Below are 19,533 nucleotides of genomic sequence, written 5' to 3'. Positions count from 1 at the left end.
CCGGCGGGCACTGGTGTACACCTTCTCCCCACCTCCACGGCCCCAGCCGCCGATCAACCCCCGCCGGAGCCCCGAGGGGTCGCCTCCTGCGTCGTCCGCCTGCGGCCCGCGGCTCAGGCGGAGGGGCTGCGGGGGGCGGGGCGGGGCCGGGCGAGGAGGGAGGGCGGTGAGAGGGAGGGGCGCGGGGGGCGGGGGGATGCTGAGTCTCGGGGGCGGAGGCGGCGGCGGCGAGCGAGAGGGCTGCCGGGCCTGGCGGTCGGCGGCTACGGGCGCTCACGGCGCTGCGCTCGGCTCCGACGGCCTCTTCCGTGCGCGGAGGGCACCCGGCGGCCGGAGCAGAGACTCCTCTCCATGGTCCAGAAGAGCAGCATGTCCCGGGGCCCTTACCCACCCTCGCAAGAGATCCCCATGGAAGTCTTCGACCCCAGCCCGCAGGTGAGGCGAGGCGCGGCGCGGCGCGGGATGGGGGTGGGGTACCCGTGCGCCCCCAATCCCGGGGTTCGCGGTAGTTAAGCGCCCCGCCGGAAGCCGGCCTTCGGTGCCGCGGGGCGAGGAGGGAGCAGGCGGGTTGCCTGTCACCCGCGCCTCGCCGTCTCGCCCGCGTCATGATCCCTGCAGCGCGAGTACCATTCCGGTGGGCTGGGAGCAGGGGTGAGGGACCTGGTAAGGAGTATCTAGGCCTTGCGCAGGGGAGGTTGAGGGGAGCCAGAGAACCAGGCAAGCCAGGGGGCGACGCGAGGCTCGTTTGGGGGCTCCTGGCCGGGGAGGGTAGGTGGGTGGAGTGGAGGTGGCCCTGAATGATGAGGCTGGTCAGAGGGCGGTGCCATCAGGCCTTGCAAACCACAGACACTGCTCTGGAGAGTGGTGAAGGGACCAGCCCTCGACCAGGCCCTGTGCAGGCTGCCTCCACCTATCCCCATCTTGGTCCGGCTCCCCTCCCCCCACCCAGATTGGCGTGCCCTTCCCCCGGCCCCTGAAAACACCTCTGAAGTTTGGAAAGTTGGATAGATGCCGGTCACTGTCCTGGAGGACACGGAGCTGTCCACCTGGGGGAGGGGTCAGCAACTCCAGCACTCCTACCCACTCCTGTGCTCCTTTCCACGTCCCTGTCCCCCCCAACATAGGGACGTTCTTCCCTGTGGTGGTGCCCTGGAGCCAGCAGCCCACTTTAGGGTGGTGGCACCAGAGGATTTCTGTGAGACACGTCCTTCTCAAGGGTAGCATTAACTGTTGTGTGGCTGTGACCAGTCTGGAGCCACTGGCCTCCGTGGTATTGTGGTTGATGGGTGTGTGTGGGGTCAGATCAGACCTAAAAATACCCCCTGCCTCCACCCTGGGCCCCTTGGAGTCTGGAAAGCAGCTGACCTGGGCCTTCTTCTCAGCTGTCCACTGTCCCTCCAAGCGCCACTCCCCTTGCCCAGCCCAGGGTGGGGATGGCAGTGGTGGGAGAGTCTGGGCTCGCTGCAGGAGCCTGCTAGGTTTGTAGGGAGCCTCACAACTAGCTTGAATGTACAGCCACTTTGGGAGAAGAGGACTGGAAAGGGTCCCTAAGTGCCCTCCTGTCCCATCATCCATCCACCTCTTTGCCGAGGTGCCATTGGTGGCAGCTTGCTCTGATGTGTGGCCTGAGAAAGTCTGGGGTGGATGGAGCCTGGCGCCAGGGCTTACAGGGCCGAGTTCTTTGACTTCCTAACATTTTGGCTTGGTCAGGCTGGTGTGTCTGAGAGTAGGGAGGGCAAAGAGGCAGCTCCCTGCAGGAGAGCTGGGACACCTGAAGCCTTCAGCTGGGCATGTGGCTGCCCAAGTAGCTTGCAGCACACCCCACCAGAGATTGGAGCAGCCAGCCTGAGTGAGCCTGGGACCTGTGGAGCAGAGCCTGGGGTCCCTTAGATTGTTGGTGCTGCAGCTGGGACTGTGGGAGTGGTATAGGCAGCACCTGCTAGGGGCCAAGAGTAGATCCCTCCAACCCCCTTGGGGAGGGGCAGGGCTTCTGCTAGTGTGAGGAGGGGGCTGAGGTACAGTCCTGCCCCTCCCCAAGAGGCTGCCCCCTGGTTGCAGGCCACAGTTGGGGTTGAGTGTTTACTTTGCAGACAGGTTCAGTGCCCTGTCCTTCCCTGAAATCTAGCTTTGAGTCTCCAAGCCCTCAAAGCCGCCATCCCCTCCCCAACCTGGAAAATGAGGAGCTGGCCTGGGGGAGAAGCCAGGCCCCCTTGGCCCCCTCAGCCCCCTCATCTTCAGTCCAGGAGCAGTGGGAGGGAACTTCCCTGGCTGGGGCTTCTCAGCCCAGCACTGCAGGCAGCTCCCTTCCCGGGAGGCCTCTGCAGCCTGCCCAGCATCTTAATTAGCTTTGCTGCCTAAGGAGTCTCCTGCTTCCCAGGCCTCCCCCTTCCCAGCCTCTGGCTTGGTTTGGGGGCTCCTGTGTGTGGCCCCCTCAGCTCAGGCTGAGGTCTGGGAGACCCTCCTTCTCTGTGGCTGTACCCCACCTCTTGAGAGAGATGCAGGCCATGGGGATGGGGCTGTGCAGACCTGGGCTGATGCTCCCAGGGCCCAGCTGTGGCCCCAGCCCTGCTGGGACAAGGGCTGGGACAGGATCTGTCTGATGCTACTCTGGTTCCTTCCTGTCATCCCCAGGGCAAATACAGCAAGAGGAAAGGGCGGTTCAAACGCTCAGATGGGAGCACATCCTCTGATACCACATCCAACAGCTTCGTCCGCCAGGTAAAAGGGAGGCTGGGCCTCAAGGCGGGAGGTGGCTGGTTGGTGGAGGCCAGCATCAGTGAGCTGGCCTTTCTCCAGGCACCCTTCCCCATGTCATTTGTCCCCTGCCTGGAACCATCCCAACCCCCTGACACCCTGAGACCTCTCCAGGATGTGCTGTCAGCTGCGCCCACTGCCTCAGCCCCCACCCCTGCGAGCCCCTCCTCCTCCCAGCCCCTGCCGCCTGCCTGCCTGCCTGCCTGCGTCATCTCATTCAGGGACAGCCTGGCCGGCCTCCTTCTAGCTCGCTTCGGGTTATCACCCACTCCCCCTGCCGGCTGTCTGCTTCCATGTCCTCCCCCGGAATCTGTGACAGGGTGGAGTGGAGGCAGGTGCTAGAAAATGAGGAGCTGGGACATTCGGGTCCCTAGAGCCCTGGCCAGGCATGGAGCAGGTGTGCACACTCCTCAGTTCCAGGTGTGACTGTGTCATGTGCACAGAGGGTGGGATTGGGGGGGGGCGTATATTTTACAGGGGACCGGAGCCCAGCACCCCTCGGTTAGGAAGATATCACAGCATAGCTTTCTGGGTGTCCTGTGCTCAGCCACTGTCAGCCCTGAAGCTGAGGCTCCCGTGTGTGTCTTCTAACTCAACCCAGGCCATCTTAGGTTCAGGGAGAGGCAGCCAGAGAGAGAGAGAGAGACATGTGGTTACCATGGCTACAGAGCATCTCAACAAAGCCTGGTAACCAAAAAAGGCGAGAGGGGCTGGGGATCTGATGAGAGGAGGAAAGAAGTGTGTTACAGGGAAGGAGACAGGGCACACGAGGTCAGAGGACAGAGGACATTGGGTGGGGGAGCCCCCCAGGGGCCAGAAGAGAGAGGGCAGTGCCAGGTCAGTCTCTGCTGTTTGGATCAAGGCCCTTCTTTCTGGGTTTTCTGACTCTTCACTGGCACCCTCGGCCTGGGCCTGGCTAGGAAGCTCCAGGAAGGGAGGCCTGCATCCCCACATCTCCTGAGGACACAGGTGGAAGTCCCTCCCGCCCTCCCTCCCTCATCTCCCTGTTGCAGACCTGGGCCCGCACCAGGGCTTGGAAGGAGGCCGTGCCTTCCTCTCCCCTTTGGGCAGAGCCCTCGCTCTGCGGCTTGGGTCCTGTAGTATTTGCCGAGCCAGGGTCACACCCCAACTTCTGGTTCTTTTTCCTCTCAGCTCCCAGCTCTGACCCCCAGTGGGTGGCGGGTGTGCGGGGGCTGCCCTTGCCACGTCTCTGAGCTAAATATACCCGAGCAGTTTGCACATGTAGCAACTCTGCTTGTAACCTGAGCCCCTGGGGGAACGGGCAGTTTGGGCCACCCCCTAGGCCAGCAGGCCCAGGCTCTGAGGGCGCCGGGATGGAGGCGCCCAGTGGGACCCTCGTGGCGGTGAGTGGGGACAGAGTGAAGCTGGGGTGGGAAGCACAGCCCCTCAAAAAATCTGGTGGGGAGACTTTGTGCTAGCTCATCCCCTGGCCTCTTCCTGTTTCCTGTACCCCGCCATTGCTGGGCTGTGTGCGTACATAGTGTGTGTAGCATGTATGTAGTGTGTGTAGCATGTATGTGTGTGTGTGCGCACATGTGCACCTGTACACATGCATGCAGGTGTGGGAGTCCATGAACCCCTCTTTGCCCTGAAGTTTCTGTCTGTGTCCAGCCTCTCAGGGTATCTGTCCCCAGATTGGACACATCTGGCTGGAGAATGACAGTGGGGACCAGGCTGCTTTTCCTCGTCACTGTGCATCTTTCTGGCTTCTGCTAGGCACCCTGGCTACCCCTTCCCCTGCCACCCTCACACCTTTCCAGTCTGGCTGGGAAAGGACAGGGCCTGTGTATCAGCTCATGACCAGAGGCTGCCAGGAAGAGGGGAGACTCTGTCATGTCCTTTCCTGGGTCCCCTCCATAGCAAGCAGTGGACATTCCCAGCCAGGTGACCCTCCTGTGCCCTGAAGAAAGGTCCCACATCTCTGATGTCCCACTCCTTCCCCACACTGCCCCTGTCCTGTGCCACCACCACCACTGCCACCTCCTCCTTGGAAGTCACACACAAGTGTGTGCCCCTGTCCCCTGCACTCTTGAGCTTCCTACCCTCAGGGATACAGACTCCTGTGGTTGTGCACAGCTCGCAGAGACCACAGAGCACCCCTTCCCGACAGGGGAGTTGCTGTGTTGGTGACCTGGGCTCTGTGAGCCTCCTGGGCTCTGTGAGGCTGGGCTCTGTGAGTCGTACCCATATGTGTGGATCCTAACGGAGCCCCTGTGCTCAAGTTGGCTCAGGTGGTGGAGCCCAGCATCTTGGCACCCCGAGGCTTCTGAGCGGCCTTCATACCAGGCCTAGCAGCCCAGCATTGGGAGGCCTCAGTGTTCCACTGCCAACCTGCCTCTCCCGCCCATGCCACTCTGAGATTCTTGGTTCTTTTGGGGCCTTATGCCAGCCCCACGGTTGGCTCTGAGTAGGGTGGCCTAACTGGTGGAACTGGCCAGAGGGGCGGGGAGGTAGGGGTCTTTCTTCCCACCTGCTGGCTCAGTCCCAGTGTGGAGAGTCAGGCTTTGGCATGTGGCCACGATCCCCAAGAGGAACTCCCCTGGCCTCCGGGCTCTTCCCTGCGACACTGGGGGCAGGGCAGGGACGGAGGAGCAGGGCGCGAGATGCGGCCCCTGGCACTCCTCCCCTGTGCTGTGCCCTATCAGGTTCCCACCCCTCCCAGGGCCCCGAGCAGCTGTCCCTAGACCTGCCTTAACCCCCAGATTGCTGCTGTTACCGTCGGAGGGCCACCCTTGTCCCACGGACCTACAAAACCATGGTCCCTGGACCCTTGTGCAACATGGCACCTTCTGCTAGGCCTGTGGCCACATGCTGGGCTGCCTGGGGCACCAAGGCAGGTGACACCCAGGAGCAGGGGGCAGTGAACTCAGCTCTGAGTCAGTGCTGTCTGCTTTCAGGGTTCCGCGGAGTCCTACACAAGCCGTCCGTCGGACTCTGACGTATCTCTGGAGGAGGACCGAGAAGCCTTAAGGAAAGAGGCAGAGCGCCAGGCGCTGGCCCAGCTCGAGAAAGCCAAGGTGAGCAAGGTGGGGGACACCTGGATGGGCCAGGGTGGGTGTCCATTGGGGCCCTCAGACTGCGGGGTGCCTGTGTCCTGCTGCTGTGAGTTGTGGTTGGGAAAGCCTGCTCCCCTGGGCAGCAGGGGAAGGGGCTCACTGTCCACACACATCCCAGGAGCCTGGAAAACCAAAAGATGGCCAATTCCTCCCGGAACCAGATTCTTGAGGCTGGAACCCCAGTCCTGACTCAGCATAGCTGTGTGCTGTTAGGCAAGTCACCACACTTCTCTGAACTGACATGTCTTACTCATTAAAAGGAGGGTAGCTCTTCCGGCCATGTTTCCGTGCCACCATAATGGGACAGCTGAAGTCTTGCTGGGGAGCCTGACAGTGGTGAAGAAAGGGGTCATGGACAGGTCATTACCAGGTCATGGGCACCGTCTGCCTTCTGACCACAGTGCTGAAATATGGTCTCCTTAGCAAATTTGAAATCACTGATGATCATAGAGGTGGAAATGGTTTTGGACCCCACAGGTGGTTTCTGCAAATGTAGAGTGGCTGGGGCTAGAGATTTAGCTCAGCTGCATAAGCACCTGCTTTGCAAGCAGGCGGTCGTGAGTTCGATCCCTGGTACGGATAAAAAGAAAAAAATGTAGAGTGGCCATATTTGATATGTGTAGACAGCTGTCTTGGTGGTATGTGGCTGCAATTCCAGCTAATTGAGAGGCTGAGGCAGGAGGATTGTTTGAGCATAGGAATTTGAGGCCAGCTGGGGCAACGCAGTGAGATTCTGTCTATCTGTCTGTCTGTTTCTCTCTCTTCTGTTCTTTTGATACTGTCTTAAAAACAAAAAAATAAAATAAAATAACAATAACAAATGTAGCCAGGCATGGTGAGGTACACCCTGTAATCCCAGCACTCAGGAGGCTGAGGCAGGAGAATTGCTGGGATTTCTAGGCCAGCCTGAACTACCAAGTGAAACCGTGTTTCAAAAAAAATGAATGAAAAAGAGAGAGAGAGACACAGCTGATTTTGTAGTACTGACAACCTCAGCTGGCAGCTGGCATCATGGGCCACAGAGAAGCAAGATGAAAACACACAGGAGAGGAAATTCTGGGATTTATTTTCTGGGGATGGAATTTTAAATGAAAATGTTTAAAAAGCCAAGTGCAGTGGTGCTGACTTGTAATCCTAGCTATTTGGGGAGGCTGAAGCAGGAGGATTGCAAATCTGAGGCCAGCCTGGGCAACCAGTCTCAAAGTGAAGAGAGGTGATACAGCTCAGTGCTCTCTGGATCCAGTACCTAGACCATGAATCAAATAAATCCATGAAAACAAGTTTTAAAAAATACAGTAAGAGCCAGGCATAGTGGCTCATGCCTGGAATCCCAGCACTCAGGAGGCTGAGGCAGGAGGATCATTGTGAGTTTGAGATCAGTCTGGGCTACAAAGTGAGCTCAAGGCCAGCCTGAACTGCAGGGTGAGACCCTAGCTCAAAAAGACATGACAAAACAAAAGAAAAACCCAATTTAAAAAAGCCGAAAAATAACAACAACAGAAAGATGACAAATGTAAGAGCCCACAGATCAACAGGCGTTGTGTGATAAGCAAATGGGAACACACAGGAAGCCTGTGATGTCATGCCTGGCACAGGAAGCCACTAGGGCCTCTGTTAGGGCTGTCCCTACTTCGGGACACTCTGGACACCTCTGGGATGCTCACGATTCCCAGCCAAGAAGGCTGAGAAAGCCAGAGTTCGGGTTTTTTTGTAAACATTAGCATACATAAAACCACACGCTCCCTGCACGTGCCCTGTGATGGCAGGCTGCCACCCGAACACTGCAGAGTGACCACCCCCGACTGGAAGCTGAGAGGCATGCTGTGCTCTGATCCCCTGGTGTCCCTGTTGTCTTCCCCCACGTGTCTCCTTAGACTAAGCCGGTGGCTTTTGCCGTGCGGACAAATGTGGGTTACAATCCATCTCCGGGGGATGAGGTGCCTGTGCAGGGCGTGGCCATCACCTTCGAGCCCAAGGACTTCCTGCACATCAAGGAGGTGGGACAGCTGGACACCTGGACAGGGTGGCTGCAAGAGGGGACTTATTGTGGGTGAATGGGCAGCGGTGACTGGGGCGACTGTGCCAAGCACACTCAGGTGTCCACATTCTCCCCACTGCCTGGTTCCGGGGGTGGCCGCCAGGGAAGAGGGAAGATCCTGGCCTATCTGAGGGAGGCCCGCTAGCTGTGCAGGGGGTATGGGGCTTCCCCGCCTCAGTGGCTCCTGCCCTCCCGCCATCCCTGCAGAAATACAGTAATGACTGGTGGATAGGGCGGCTGGTGAAGGAGGGCTGTGAGGTGGGCTTCATCCCCAGCCCCGTGAAGCTGGACAGCCTGCGACTGCTGCAGGAGCAGAAGCTGCGCCAGAATCGCCTCAGCTCCAGGTGCGCAGACCCCTGGCTCAGAGGACGAGTGCCCTGGGGTGGGGTGCGGGTGCGGTGTGTGGGAGGACAGGCCGCCCCCAGGCCTGCGGTGCCACCCATCCTCACCGGCTCCATTTGCCTCTCTGCCCACACAGCAAATCAGGTGACAACTCGAGTTCCAGCCTGGGAGATGTGGTGACTGGCACCCGCCGCCCCACACCCCCTGCCAGTGGTAAGAGCTGCTGCCCACCCTGGGCTTGGGGCGAGGTGGGGATGGGGTGGTGCCCCCACTGCCTGTGCCCCATCTCCTGCAGTGGGAGGCCCCGATTCTGATCCCCTCAAATGCAGCGGAGAAGGCTAGAGTCCCCCCTCACTGGGCCTGTCATGTCTGTCCTGTCCCCTCTCTGCAGTAGCTCCATCTCTGCCCGCCCCACCTGCCCCCTTCATTTCTCCAGCCCGTTCCATTCACCTCTTCTCTCTCTCTTCCCCCACCCCTGCCCCGTGTTCTGTTCTTCGTCTCTCCGTCCATCTCATCCTCCTTCCCCATCCTCTTCCCCGGCTCCTGCTTGGTCCAGGTAATGAGATGACTAACTTAGCCTTTGAACTAGACCCCCTAGAGTTAGAGGAGGAAGAGGCAGAGCTGGGGGAGCAGAGCGGCTCTGCCAAGACTAGCGTTAGCAGTGTCACCACCCCACCGCCCCACGGCAAGCGCATCCCCTTCTTTAAGAAGGTAATTCCTGTAGTGGGGGTCTGGGCGCAGCTGTGGTGGGGCGCCAGGCTGGAGCGGTCCCCCTGGGGTCCCAGCCTTTCCTGCAGGCAGCCAGAGGCGAGGGAGGGAGGGGACAGGGCTGCTTCCTGCCTTTGGAAGGGTGCCCCCATGCAGGTCATGCCAAAGCAGCCTGACGTTTGCCCTGGCTCCCAGTGGAAGGGCAGGTGCCGTGTGCCTCCTCTGGGAGAGAAGCTGGGAGGAAGGGTACCTCTCACCCTCCCTGGCTCCGTGGGTGGGCACATGAGTGGCCTGGGGCCAGACAGTCAAGGGAGCCTTTGAGAGAGGACAGGTTAATGTGAACTGGGCAGAAGGTGGGCACCAAAGAAAGGGCCACCACTTTCTCCACCTCTTTTCCAAGATCCGGAGAGGGCCTTTTCCCAAGTCCCCTGACTGCCACCAGTCAGTCCTGCACCCAGCCCTGACCCAGGGCCATCGCTGGCTGCCCTTGGCATGGGGTCCCAGCCCCTCTCTGCTCTGTCTGTCACTAACACGCATGCCCTGTTATCTCTCTCGTCTGCCCACTCCCTCCCTCTTGGCCCGGCTCTTCTGTGCCCTCTGCCCTGCCTGGGTGCCCTCCCCTTCCCTCTCTTCCCCTCCCCTCTCCTGGCAATCTCGGGACCCAGCCAAACAGAAGCAGAAGTCGGTGAGTGTCACAGCTTTCTGTGTCCCCTCCCTGCCCCTGGGATGAGCTGGGGACCTTCTAACACCCATGCCCCACCTTTCCTGGCCACCTCCCCCCACCCTCCCCCAATCCTCACCTCTGGGCTCCAGAACCAGGGGGCAGGAAGATGCTTGGGGAGGCTGGGAAGGGGCTGATGGCACCCCCACTCTGGGGTCTTCCTACCCTGCTTCCCCCAGACAGAGCATGTGCCCCCCTACGACGTGGTGCCTTCCATGAGGCCCATCATCCTGGTGGGACCATCGCTCAAGGGCTATGAGGTAGGAGCTTTGCTGGGAAGGGGCTGAAGGGCCTGGGCTCCAGGGACCAAGGGAAGAGTCCAGGCTGCAGGGGCATCCTCAGAGAGGCCCAGACCCCAGAGGTTCAGGGAAATTCCCAGAGCGGTGCCACCCATGGGGCCCCACTTGGAAGGGCCCAGTCCCCCAAAGAAATCTCTAGAGAGGCCTTGCAGAGATCTCACCCAGATGACTCTGGGAACCAGATGCTGCCTTAAAGACCCCAGACTAGGAGGGCCCTCCCCATCCCCAGGGCCCTCGTCCCAGGGATCTCAAAGGAGAGTGACAAGAAAAGGTCAGATGTCAGCAGTCCAGCCTGTTGGGCCACTCAAAAATGCCTGACTGTCCTGTTGGCCCTGCCAACCCCACTGCAGGTCACAGACATGATGCAGAAAGCTCTGTTCGACTTCTTGAAGCACCGGTTTGATGGCAGGTGAGACACACCCCTCCCCCGGAGGCCACAGCCCCGGGCAATAGCTCTGGGCAGGGCAAGGACCATCTTGGGGCTCTTGGTGGTGTCCTGGCCCACCATGGCCCTGACTGCTCCATGCGGTCTCCAGGATCTCCATCACCCGGGTGACGGCCGACATCTCCCTTGCCAAGCGCTCTGTCCTCAACAACCCCAGCAAGCATGTGATCATTGAGCGCTCCAACACGCGCTCCAGCCTGGGTGAGCCTGTGCCCACTTCTGCACCAGGGTGGTCGAGGGCGGCACGCCCCCTGTGCCCAGTGCCTCACTCTCCCCTCCCCATGGCTCCGCACCCCCAGCCGAAGTGCAGAGCGAGATCGAGCGGATCTTTGAGCTGGCCCGGACCCTGCAGCTGGTTGCCCTGGACGCTGATACCATCAACCACCCGGCCCAGCTCTCCAAGACCTCGCTGGCGCCCATCATAGTTTACATCAAGATCACCTCTCCCAAGGTGGGTGTAGGTGCCGGCCAGCAGCGCAGCTGGCAAGTGCTCTGAGGGAGGGCTGCCTCAGTGTCCCCCGCCGCTCACTGACAGGGCAACTTCCTGTCCCCAGTTTCCTTCCCCGAACAACCCTATCTCGTGAGTATTGTGAATTTGAAAGCGTGACCTGATAGGAAGCCGTAACACTTAGGGGGAGGCCTGCTGCCATGGACTTTACTGTGTGTTAGTTATTGTTGTTTTGTTTTTTGAGAGAGCGTCTTGATGTAGAGACCAAGTTGACCGCAGGGTTGGGGTGATCCTTCTGCCTCAGCCTCCCATGTACTGGGAGTACAGTCTTGTACCACCATGCCTGGCTTAGTTATATTATTATTAGAGTCATCGAAGCCCGTCCCCTGTAGGCACTGTGGCTGTCCTTCTATTGCTGGATCATATAAGGCAAGAATTCTGTTTCCTTTGTGTGTTTCTAAGACAGGGTCTCACTAGGTAGTTCAGGGTGGTCTTGAACTCACTTTGTAGCCCAGGCTGGCCTCGAACTTGCAGTGAGCCTCCTGCTTCAGTCTGCTAAGTGCCGGGACCACAAACCTCACCACTATACCCTGCTAAGAAGTCTGTGCTTTTTGTTCTGGTGTCACCCAGCTTCGTGGTAGTTGGGAGGTCTTTTCAGTCTTCTGTGTCAGCCCTTGTTTTGCCGTATTATCTCACTTGAACTCTGTTGGGTTATTAGTTCCTTGGTGTGGAAATTGAACCCAGGGCTTCATGCATGCTGGACAACGCTCTAGCACTCAGGAATATCCCCAGTCCTTTAAACAGTTGTTTTCTTTTGAGTCAGGGTGTTGTCAAGTTGTCCAGGCTGGCCTTGATCTTGTGATTCCCCCGGCCTCAGCCTCCTGAGTAGAACAGGACCTGTGGCACTGTGCCCAGCCTTACTGGCACCTTGCTAGAAGGGGTATGGGCAGGAAGACTGATCTGCATGCTTGTCACAGTGTGGGCTCCAGGTATTAGTGGAGATTTGGGAAACAGAAAGGAAGCATTGAGGAGAAGGGAGACAGGGTAGACCTCACATTCCTGCCCTGTCTGGCTTACATATTTATTTACCATTGTCCGAGGGTTGTTGCTCTTGATTTCAGGATTGGGGGGAATTAATTTACAGTCTGAATCTCAATTTGTTCTACAGAATGGGAGTATAATCCCTCTAGTGTTATTATTGTTTTTATTATTTTTGGTGCTGAGGATGGAACTCAGGGTTTCATGCATACGAAGCATGTGCTCTACCACTGAGTTACACCCCCAGCCTCTTTTTTTTTTTTTTTTCTTGTCTTGCTATGTAGCCCAGGCTGGCCCCAAACTCTTGATGAATCCTCCTGCCTCAGCCTCCCAAGAGCTGGGATTACAGGCATGCACCACCACACCCACCTCTCTCCTGTCACTTTTTGAGAGGTTGAGGGGAATGACCTGGAGCACCCAGGATCCCAGTTGATTAAGATGCCACCCAGCAGTAGGAGCTGTCACCATTTCCTGGCAGCACCGTGGGAGCTGTGCGCCCTGGGCCAGTTCCTTGACGTCTCAGAGTCCTCCCTTTCCAAAGAGGTGAAAGTCTGGTGAGATTTAAGTGCTCAGAGGTGGGGAGGTTGGAAGGATCAAAGGAGATAATGGATGTGGAAACCCTTCCTGACCTAGAAGTAACAGCCGCTCCCTCCCTGAGGTTAAGGGCCAGAACGCTGGAGCCAGACGGCTGGGTGTCCTGTCCAGTGCTGTCATTTACCAGCACTGTGTTCCTTCCACAAGTCAAATGCCAAGTGCCTCTGTGCCCTAGTTTCTTCATCTGCAGCAGAGGCATGCCCAGGTGAAAGCTGTGAGCATCAAATAAACAGATCAGTCACACAAATTGCTTGGTACCCACTAAGCACTGAATTGGTTCTATTTTTTAAAAGTCCATATTTCTTCCTTAGCATGTGCAAGGTCCTGGCTTCCATACCCAGTGCCACACACACACTCGAAAAATGCAATTCATATTCACCTCTCACTGATTGATCCCGTAGTGCCCCTCCTTTTTTGGTCTTTTTTTCGTTTTTATTGGTACCGGGGATCGAACTCACGACTGGCTGCTTGCGAGGCAGGCGCTTATGCCGCTGAGCTAAATCCCCAGCCCTCGTAGTGCCCCTTCTGAGCCAGATACCGTGATGAGCACGTGTGATCCCAGCCACTCAAGAGGCTGAGGCAGGAGTATCACAAGTTCTAGTCTAGCCCGGGAAATTTAGCAGTGCCCTATCTCAAAATAAAATGCATTTAAAAAAAAAAGGGGCTGGCGATGTAACTCAGTATTCCCTTGGTTCAGTCCCCAATACAAAAAAGCAAACAATTAATAGTAAAAAAAACCTAGTGGTTTTAGCCAGGGATTTAGTTTAGGATAGCACCTGCCTGTCAAGTGCAAGGGTGTGAATTTAATCTTTGGTACCAATAAAAAAACTTTTAAAAATTTTAAGGAAAAGGAAAAAATGCCACTATGATACTTGCCCTAATTCAGGAATCAACCCAGGGGCTCTCATATTCCATCAGTTGTTATAGCTCCGTTTTCTTTCGTGTGGAACTGTTCTTCAGCTGGATTTTCACAACATGGATATTTTAGAGGAGTGCAGATCAGATTTTGTTTGTTTGTTTGTGAGACAAGGTCTTGCTATGTAGTTCAGGCACAGGCAGGATCCTCCTGCTCAGTCTCCTGAGTCCTGGGATTATAGGTGTACACCATCACCACACCCAGCTTGGCCAGCTATTCCAGGCTGTCCCTCTGCTTGGGTTTGCCTGATGTTTTATAACTAGCTTTAGGTTTGGGATATTATTATTATTATTATTATTATTATTATTATTATATTGTTAGTAGGATGGCAGTAATAATAGTGATCTAACTGGGCTATCAGTTACAGAAGAGGTTGGGACACACTTGCAGTCCCAGCACCTGATGCTGAAGCAGGAGGATTGCTGCAGCTCGGCACCTGTTTGGGGCCAGTCTGGGTAACACAGTGAGACCTCAGCCCCCCCAAAAAAGCCCAGAAGAGCACTGGCACCTGGCAGGTGCCCGTCAAAGGGGACTGTGGTTGTTAGCCTGAGTTTGGGGCAGGGCAACCCTGGAGAGTGAACCCAAACCTGCCTTTCTGCCCAGGTGCACTGCCTGGGTCCCCCAGCCCAGCTTCTTCTCCCTACACCAGGTCCTCCAGAGACTCATCAAATCCCGGGGGAAGTCTCAATCTAAACACCTCAATGTCCAGATAGCTGCCTCGGAGAAGCTGGCCCAGTGTCCTCCGGTGAGTGTCCAAGGCTGGGGTCTTTGGGGGAAGGGCATCTGGTGTCTCCTGGCTGCCTCTGGTCTGAGCACGTGACAGAGTGACCAGGGATCCCTGGACCAGGTCTGCTAGCGAAGACTGGGCTTTGGGGAAAGAGGGCGCGCCAGACAGAGCGGGCCCCGGGCACCACTAATCAGTGTGGAGCAAAGGCCCGCTGCCTGGCTGGGTTGCCTTATGTCTAGGAGGAAGATGGGCTGAGGCTGGACTCTCAGACCCCTTACAGTGTTGCTAGTTGACAGCTCTGAGTGATCTCCTTTGCTTCCTCCACATGAGGAGGTCACTTGATAACCTTGTCCTTTAACCCCTTGGCTCCACCCACTATGCCCAGGCCACACCTTCAGCCCTGGTCACGCCCCCTCACTCATCCCAGCCCCGCCCCTTACCCCACCTCCACAGGAAATGTTTGACATCATCCTGGACGAGAACCAATTGGAAGACGCCTGCGAGCACCTAGCTGAGTACTTGGAAGCCTATTGGAAGGCCACGCACCCGCCCAGCAGCACGCCGCCCAATCCGCTGCTGAACCGCACCATGGCTACAGCAGCCCTGGCTGCCAGTCCCGCCCCTGTCTCCAACCTCCAGGTACAGGTGCTCACCTCGCTCAGGAGGAACCTCAGCTTCTGGGGCGGGCTGGAGGCCTCGCAGCGGGGCAGCACGGTGCCCCAGCAGCAGGAGCACGCCATGTAGCAGTGTCCCGCTGTGTCCCCTCCGCCCTGGAGAGCAGGAACGTGAGAGAAGGAAAGAGCTTGATTTTGTAAAAAACGTGGTGCGCGGCATCTTCGGTGTCTGTGGTTTTTGGTGGGACTGGGACCCGCTGATGCTGCCTCCGTGGGCCTGGGGCTGTAGGACTCCTGTGGCCTGCGAGGCCTGACCAGGTCACTCATAAGAACAGAGACTGGAAAGAAAATAAAACGTGAGGACCACTTCTCCACTGGACTCCACAGAGCAGGGACACTCAGACCCCAGAACCAGACAGCAGGGACATCCGGTGAAAAGGCTGCCTCTTCCCTGCTTGGGTCCTCTAGAGGCCCCTGCACTATCCAGCAAGGAGCCTCTATGAGGCACCGCCAGCCTGCCTTCATTCTTCCCCACAAGATCCAGGAAAGGCTTTGCTGGAGGGCCTCGCCCTCTTCCCTGGGGAAAACCACTGCCCATCCCAGTGACCGCACCATTAGATATATAGTTAGGGACGGCAGAAATCCATTAAGGCATAGAGGATTGTTGCTTTTAAACTGTTTTCAGCAGCACTTGTGCTGTGAAGCTTTGGCCAAGGCACCCCTATACTGGGAGAGAGCTGGGGCCCAGTCTACCCTTCATCTCCTGAGGACCCCAGATCTGTTTTTGATCTCTAGGAAACAGTTCAAAAACCACTGCATCATGTTACAACTGAGAACCCGGGTTGTGTTGGCTCAGGGCCACACAGCCTGAGGTGGTGGAGGCAAGACCAGAATAGAGGCCTCTTGGCACCCCACCTGGCATCCTGTATGGTGGAAGCTCACTTTCATGTGGCATTTAGTGATCAGGACACGGCCAGACCAAGGCCTGGGGGGACAGAGGAGGAACCCCACTGCCCCGTGTAGCCTTGAGAGGGGGCCTCCACAATCCTGGGGCTCCTGTGGACACACACAAGCTTGGGTTTGGGGCATTGAGCTGCTGTTTGTTAATGTACTTAGAGAACTGGAGTCCTTGACTAACATCATCAGCCACTAAGAGTTGGATTGGTTGCAGTAACCCCAAGGCAGTCCCCACTTAACCCACTGAGGAAGTGGTCACTAATCCTGCAGGGCTCCCTGCTACAGTTACCAGAGGGCTCTGACGTCTGTGTGGGGCACCCCCAACCCTAAGAGGAGAGCAGATTCCCTGAGGCCTGGCTTCCAGCTGGGCTCTGGAGCCCTCCCCCCAGTGCCAGTCCAGAGGGCCCCTCATTCTTCCTCCTCCTGCGGGATGGATGGACAGATTGATGGACAGATGGACGAGGGGTCATGGTGCCTGGGGTTGTGGCGCAGTCACTAACCTGCCTTGCTTTGTTGTGTTTTTCTCACCCCTGCCTCCTCTGCATGGCGTCTGCTGTCCGTCCGTTCGTCCGTCCGTCTGCTAACCAGGGACCCTACCTTGCTTCTGGGGACCAGCCGCTGGAGCGGGCCACCGGGGAGCACGCCAGTGTGCGAGAGTACCCAGGGGAACCGGGCCAGCCCCCGGGCCACCACCCCCCAGGCAGGGTGGGCACCGTTCGGGCACTGTCCCGCCAAGACACCTTTGACGCTGAGACCCCAGCCAGCCGAAACTCGGCCTACATGGAGCCGGGAGACTCGTGCGTGGACATGGAGACGGACCCCTCCGAGGGCCCAGGGCCTGGGGACCCCGCGGGGGATGGCACCCCACCGGTGCACCAGGGCTCCTGGGAGGAGGAGGAAGAGGACGAGGACTACGGGGAGGACCTGCCTGACAATAGGGGCCGAGCCCGGAACAAGGCCCGCTACTGTGCGGAGCGCGGGGGCCCGGTGCTGGGGCGCAACAAGAATGAGCTGGAGGGCTGGGGCCGGGGTGTCTACATCCGCTGAGGGGGGCACGAGGGAGGGATGGGGGCTCACTGTGGTTGGGCCTCATCTCCGGGGTCACCCTCTTTCAGATGCCTTTCCTTGGTGTTGGAGTTTTTTGGGGGTACCTGCCTGGTTCCTGGGCGCCCCTCAAGCCCCAGCAGTGGGGTTTCCTTACCTGCTGAGGACAAATGGGGATACCCTCCACTTTTGAAGTGTCCCCCTTTTCCCTATCCCCCTGAGAAAAGGTGCACTTCTAACTCTTCTTCTTTGGGGCAAAGGTCCCAAATGGGGTGGCCCACAGAACCACCCTCAGACCCCAGCCTCGCTTCCCCACAGCATTGTCTTGTGCTTGAAAGCTACAGCTTGGGAGGTTTAGCGAGGGGTTCTGGCAGCCTCAGATGCTGCCCCTGCCCTCCCTGGCTGGGGGCGGTGCCAGGCTGGCAGCTGAATAGAACCACCAGAAATGCCCCCAAACCTCTGCCTCGCCCACCCAGGAATGAGCTTTGCCCCATCCTCCCGCCTGCTGCTATCTGACCAGGGGGGCCCTCTGCATCTGAGCCCCCGTTTCCGTGCCACCTGGGTGTGGGGACCTCGTTCTAAACCAAAAAGTGGGTCCTCCACCTTTGTCCTGAGGCCCCAGGGGTGGCTTGGTGCCCGCCTGAGAGGACCCCATCCTGGGGTTGTCTGGGGCCCTTGGGTCTCCTGGGGAGCTTGGCTGCTGCTGCTGCTGCTTCTCTGTATTTGCCCCTTGTACTCCTGTCCTTTCCTGTGCCCACTTTCCCCAGGGGAGGTCTCGGTGGCCCCTCACCCCTGGGGTAACCTTGGCCTCAGCGTCCCCAGAGGCCAGCAACCCTGCCCCTGCTCAGCACCCCAGCTGGGTCAGAGAGAGCCGATTGTGCCAACAAGGACTGGGCCCTGCCCGGCTGCCTGCCTCAGGGATGGGCGCCTGTGCCTGTCTCGCCACCTCCTGTGCCAATGCCGCCCCACCCCCTCAGGGCGGGGTGCAGTCCGCTTCCTGGTTAGAAGACTCCACTGCCCGGCCCCCACCCAGCTCCACCTGGTGTCCTGTGCCTCCTCTGTCTGTCTTTTTGTCTGTACTCTTCCACCGGAACTATTTTGCCACATATAAAACCTCTCGTCCTGTCCTTTGTGGCCACCTCACGAGCCTGCGTCTTTGTTCCCTGACGCACGGTCGTCAGCCCAGCAGCCTCTGCCCAGGGAGCTGCCCACCATCTGTGGGAGCCGAGAGGAGCTGCAGGAAGAAGGGGTGCCAGGGCTGCTGACTCCACAGCACCTGGAGTGGCACCTGGTGCCATCCCAAACCTTCCCAGGGTCACTCGGAGCTGGGGACCCAGGCTGGTGCAGGATGGGTGCCGCCGGGGCCAGGGGTGCAAGGTCTCGAGCACTAACTGCTCTTCAGGTTTCACCACCTTTGGGTGCTGCTGCCCAGCGTGAGAACCAGCACGGGGTGGGGGCAGGGCAGAGAAACTCGGGGACCATGTGGGTCTGTCATGAAAGATGTGAGAAGAAAGTTAGCAGGTGGCTGGCACGATCACCATGGCCACCTGGCCGGATGTGGACTCGCATGCAGCCCCATGGAGCACACCCACTCTTTCTTTCTTTTCTTTCTATTTTGGGGGGAGGGGTACTGGGAATCAAACTGAAGACCTTGCCCTGGCCAGGCAGGCGTCTATGCTGCTGAGCTATATTCCCAGCCCCCAGGCTTTCTTGACCACCTAATTCTGAGAGGACTCTTGTGCCTGGGTCTTCTGCTTAAGTGCTCCCACAGAGAGGGAGGGAGAGAGACTGAGTGAGGAAGGAGACCTTTGAAACCTGCAGACAAGGAATTGGATCAGAGGGTATGGTGCTGCACACTTGTGATGCCAGCACTTTGGAGGCTGAGGCAGGAAGGTCATCCCAGCCTGAACTCCATAGGGGAGATCCTGTCTCAGAAATTACGACAGAGAACCAAGAGGAGCAGGGCAGGGGGGGAGGGGAGGTGGCTGACTGAAGCTCCCTGGGGAGCTGAAGACCAAGGTGAGAGCCCTGCTCTCTCTTCCAGCCCCTCTCTGTGGAATCCATGGTCACCCCTGGGTTTATTCCCTGAGTGGATATTTCTTAGGCACGTCTACGTGCCAGGTCTGAGTGAGTGTGGTGGCTAGAGAGGATTTCAGAGTGACCCACTGAGCTGTCCGGAGTGGGAAGCCAGAAGAGGTCACTTCCTGGTCCTGGGGAGGCTTCCTGGATGAGGCAAGTTTCTCTCCAAGGCTTGAGATAGCAGTGCAGGGTATACTGGGCGGGTGATCAGAGGAATCATGGAAGGTGGTGCTGGCAGGGTGCAGGCCGTTGGCAGGAGCAGGTCGTGGTGGACCTTGAATCATACTTGAGACTTAGGGTTTTGTCATGGGAATTGAGAAGACGCCAGTTAAGGTGGCTCAACACAGCCTGTATTCCCAGCACTCGGGAGGCTGAGGCAGGAGGATCACAAGTTTGAGGCCAGCCTGAGCTCCATAGTGAGTTCAAAGACAATCTGAGCTTCATAGCAAGGCCCCATTTTTTTTTTTTTTTTTGTCTTTTTTTTCCCCTTTTTATCGGTACCGGGGATCAAACACGATTGCCTGTTTGCAAGGCAGGCGCTTACGCTGCTGAGCTAAATCCCTAGCCCCCGAGGTCCCATTTTTTATAAGACCCTATTTCTTGTTTGTTTTTCTTTTTTAAATTGGGTGCTTTTTTTTTTAAGCTGCACACCGTGGTGGTTCCTACCTGTAATTCCTGTGCTCAGGTGGCTGAGGCAGGAGTATGACTGTGAGTTCAAAGCCAGCCACTCTG

The 19,533-nt window shown here is 57.9% G+C and overlaps 1 protein-coding gene across 4 annotated transcripts; it reads left to right on the top strand.

The window, feature by feature from the left end:
• The first annotated feature begins 202 nt into the window (after positions 1 to 202).
• Positions 203 to 17,849, top strand: Cacnb1 (calcium voltage-gated channel auxiliary subunit beta 1). 4 transcript variants are annotated; one of them, XM_003466911.4, is made up of 14 exons: positions 203 to 435; positions 2,632 to 2,718; positions 5,673 to 5,792; positions 7,706 to 7,828; positions 8,077 to 8,213; positions 8,348 to 8,424; positions 8,768 to 8,922; positions 9,820 to 9,900; positions 10,290 to 10,348; positions 10,476 to 10,585; positions 10,684 to 10,835; positions 14,030 to 14,125; positions 14,561 to 14,746; positions 16,267 to 17,849. In XM_003466911.4, exons 1-14 carry the CDS (start codon positions 352 to 354, stop codon positions 16,723 to 16,725), a joined length of 1,926 nt encoding a protein of 641 aa, XP_003466959.2. In that variant the 5' UTR covers positions 203 to 351; the 3' UTR covers positions 16,726 to 17,849. The 4 variants fall into 4 exon arrangements, with proteins under 4 accessions (XP_003466959.2, XP_003466958.1, XP_063107540.1 ...); XM_003466910.4 differs by lacking the exon at positions 8,768 to 8,922 and adding an exon at positions 9,585 to 9,604 and having other exon boundaries at positions 204 to 435; XM_063251470.1 differs by lacking the exons at positions 8,768 to 8,922; positions 16,267 to 17,849 and adding an exon at positions 9,585 to 9,604 and having other exon boundaries at positions 205 to 435; positions 14,561 to 14,940.
• The last annotated feature ends 1,684 nt before the right edge of the window (positions 17,850 to 19,533 follow it).

Source organism: Cavia porcellus, unplaced genomic scaffold (genome assembly GCF_034190915.1).
Source record: "Cavia porcellus strain 051 isolate PalLab524CR breed Dunkin Hartley unplaced genomic scaffold, mCavPor4.1 scaffold_6, whole genome shotgun sequence".
Lineage (NCBI taxonomy): Eukaryota > Metazoa > Chordata > Mammalia > Rodentia > Caviidae > Cavia > Cavia porcellus.
Note: the sequence above shows the minus strand (reverse complement) of the source record. Positions and strands in the feature narration are given on the sequence as shown.

Bases quoted from the DNA above. Each gene is read 5' to 3' on its own strand.
- Cacnb1 (XM_003466911.4), top strand. From the start codon at position 352: ATGGTCCAGAAGAGCAGCATGTCCCGGGGCCCTTACCCACCCTCGCAA. The intron at 2,719-5,672 runs GTAAAAGGGAGG...GTCTGCTTTCAG, and splicing joins CCAACAGCTTCGTCCGCCAG to GGTTCCGCGGAGTCCTACAC. The intron at 9,901-10,289 runs GTAGGAGCTTTG...ACCCCACTGCAG, and splicing joins CATCGCTCAAGGGCTATGAG to GTCACAGACATGATGCAGAA.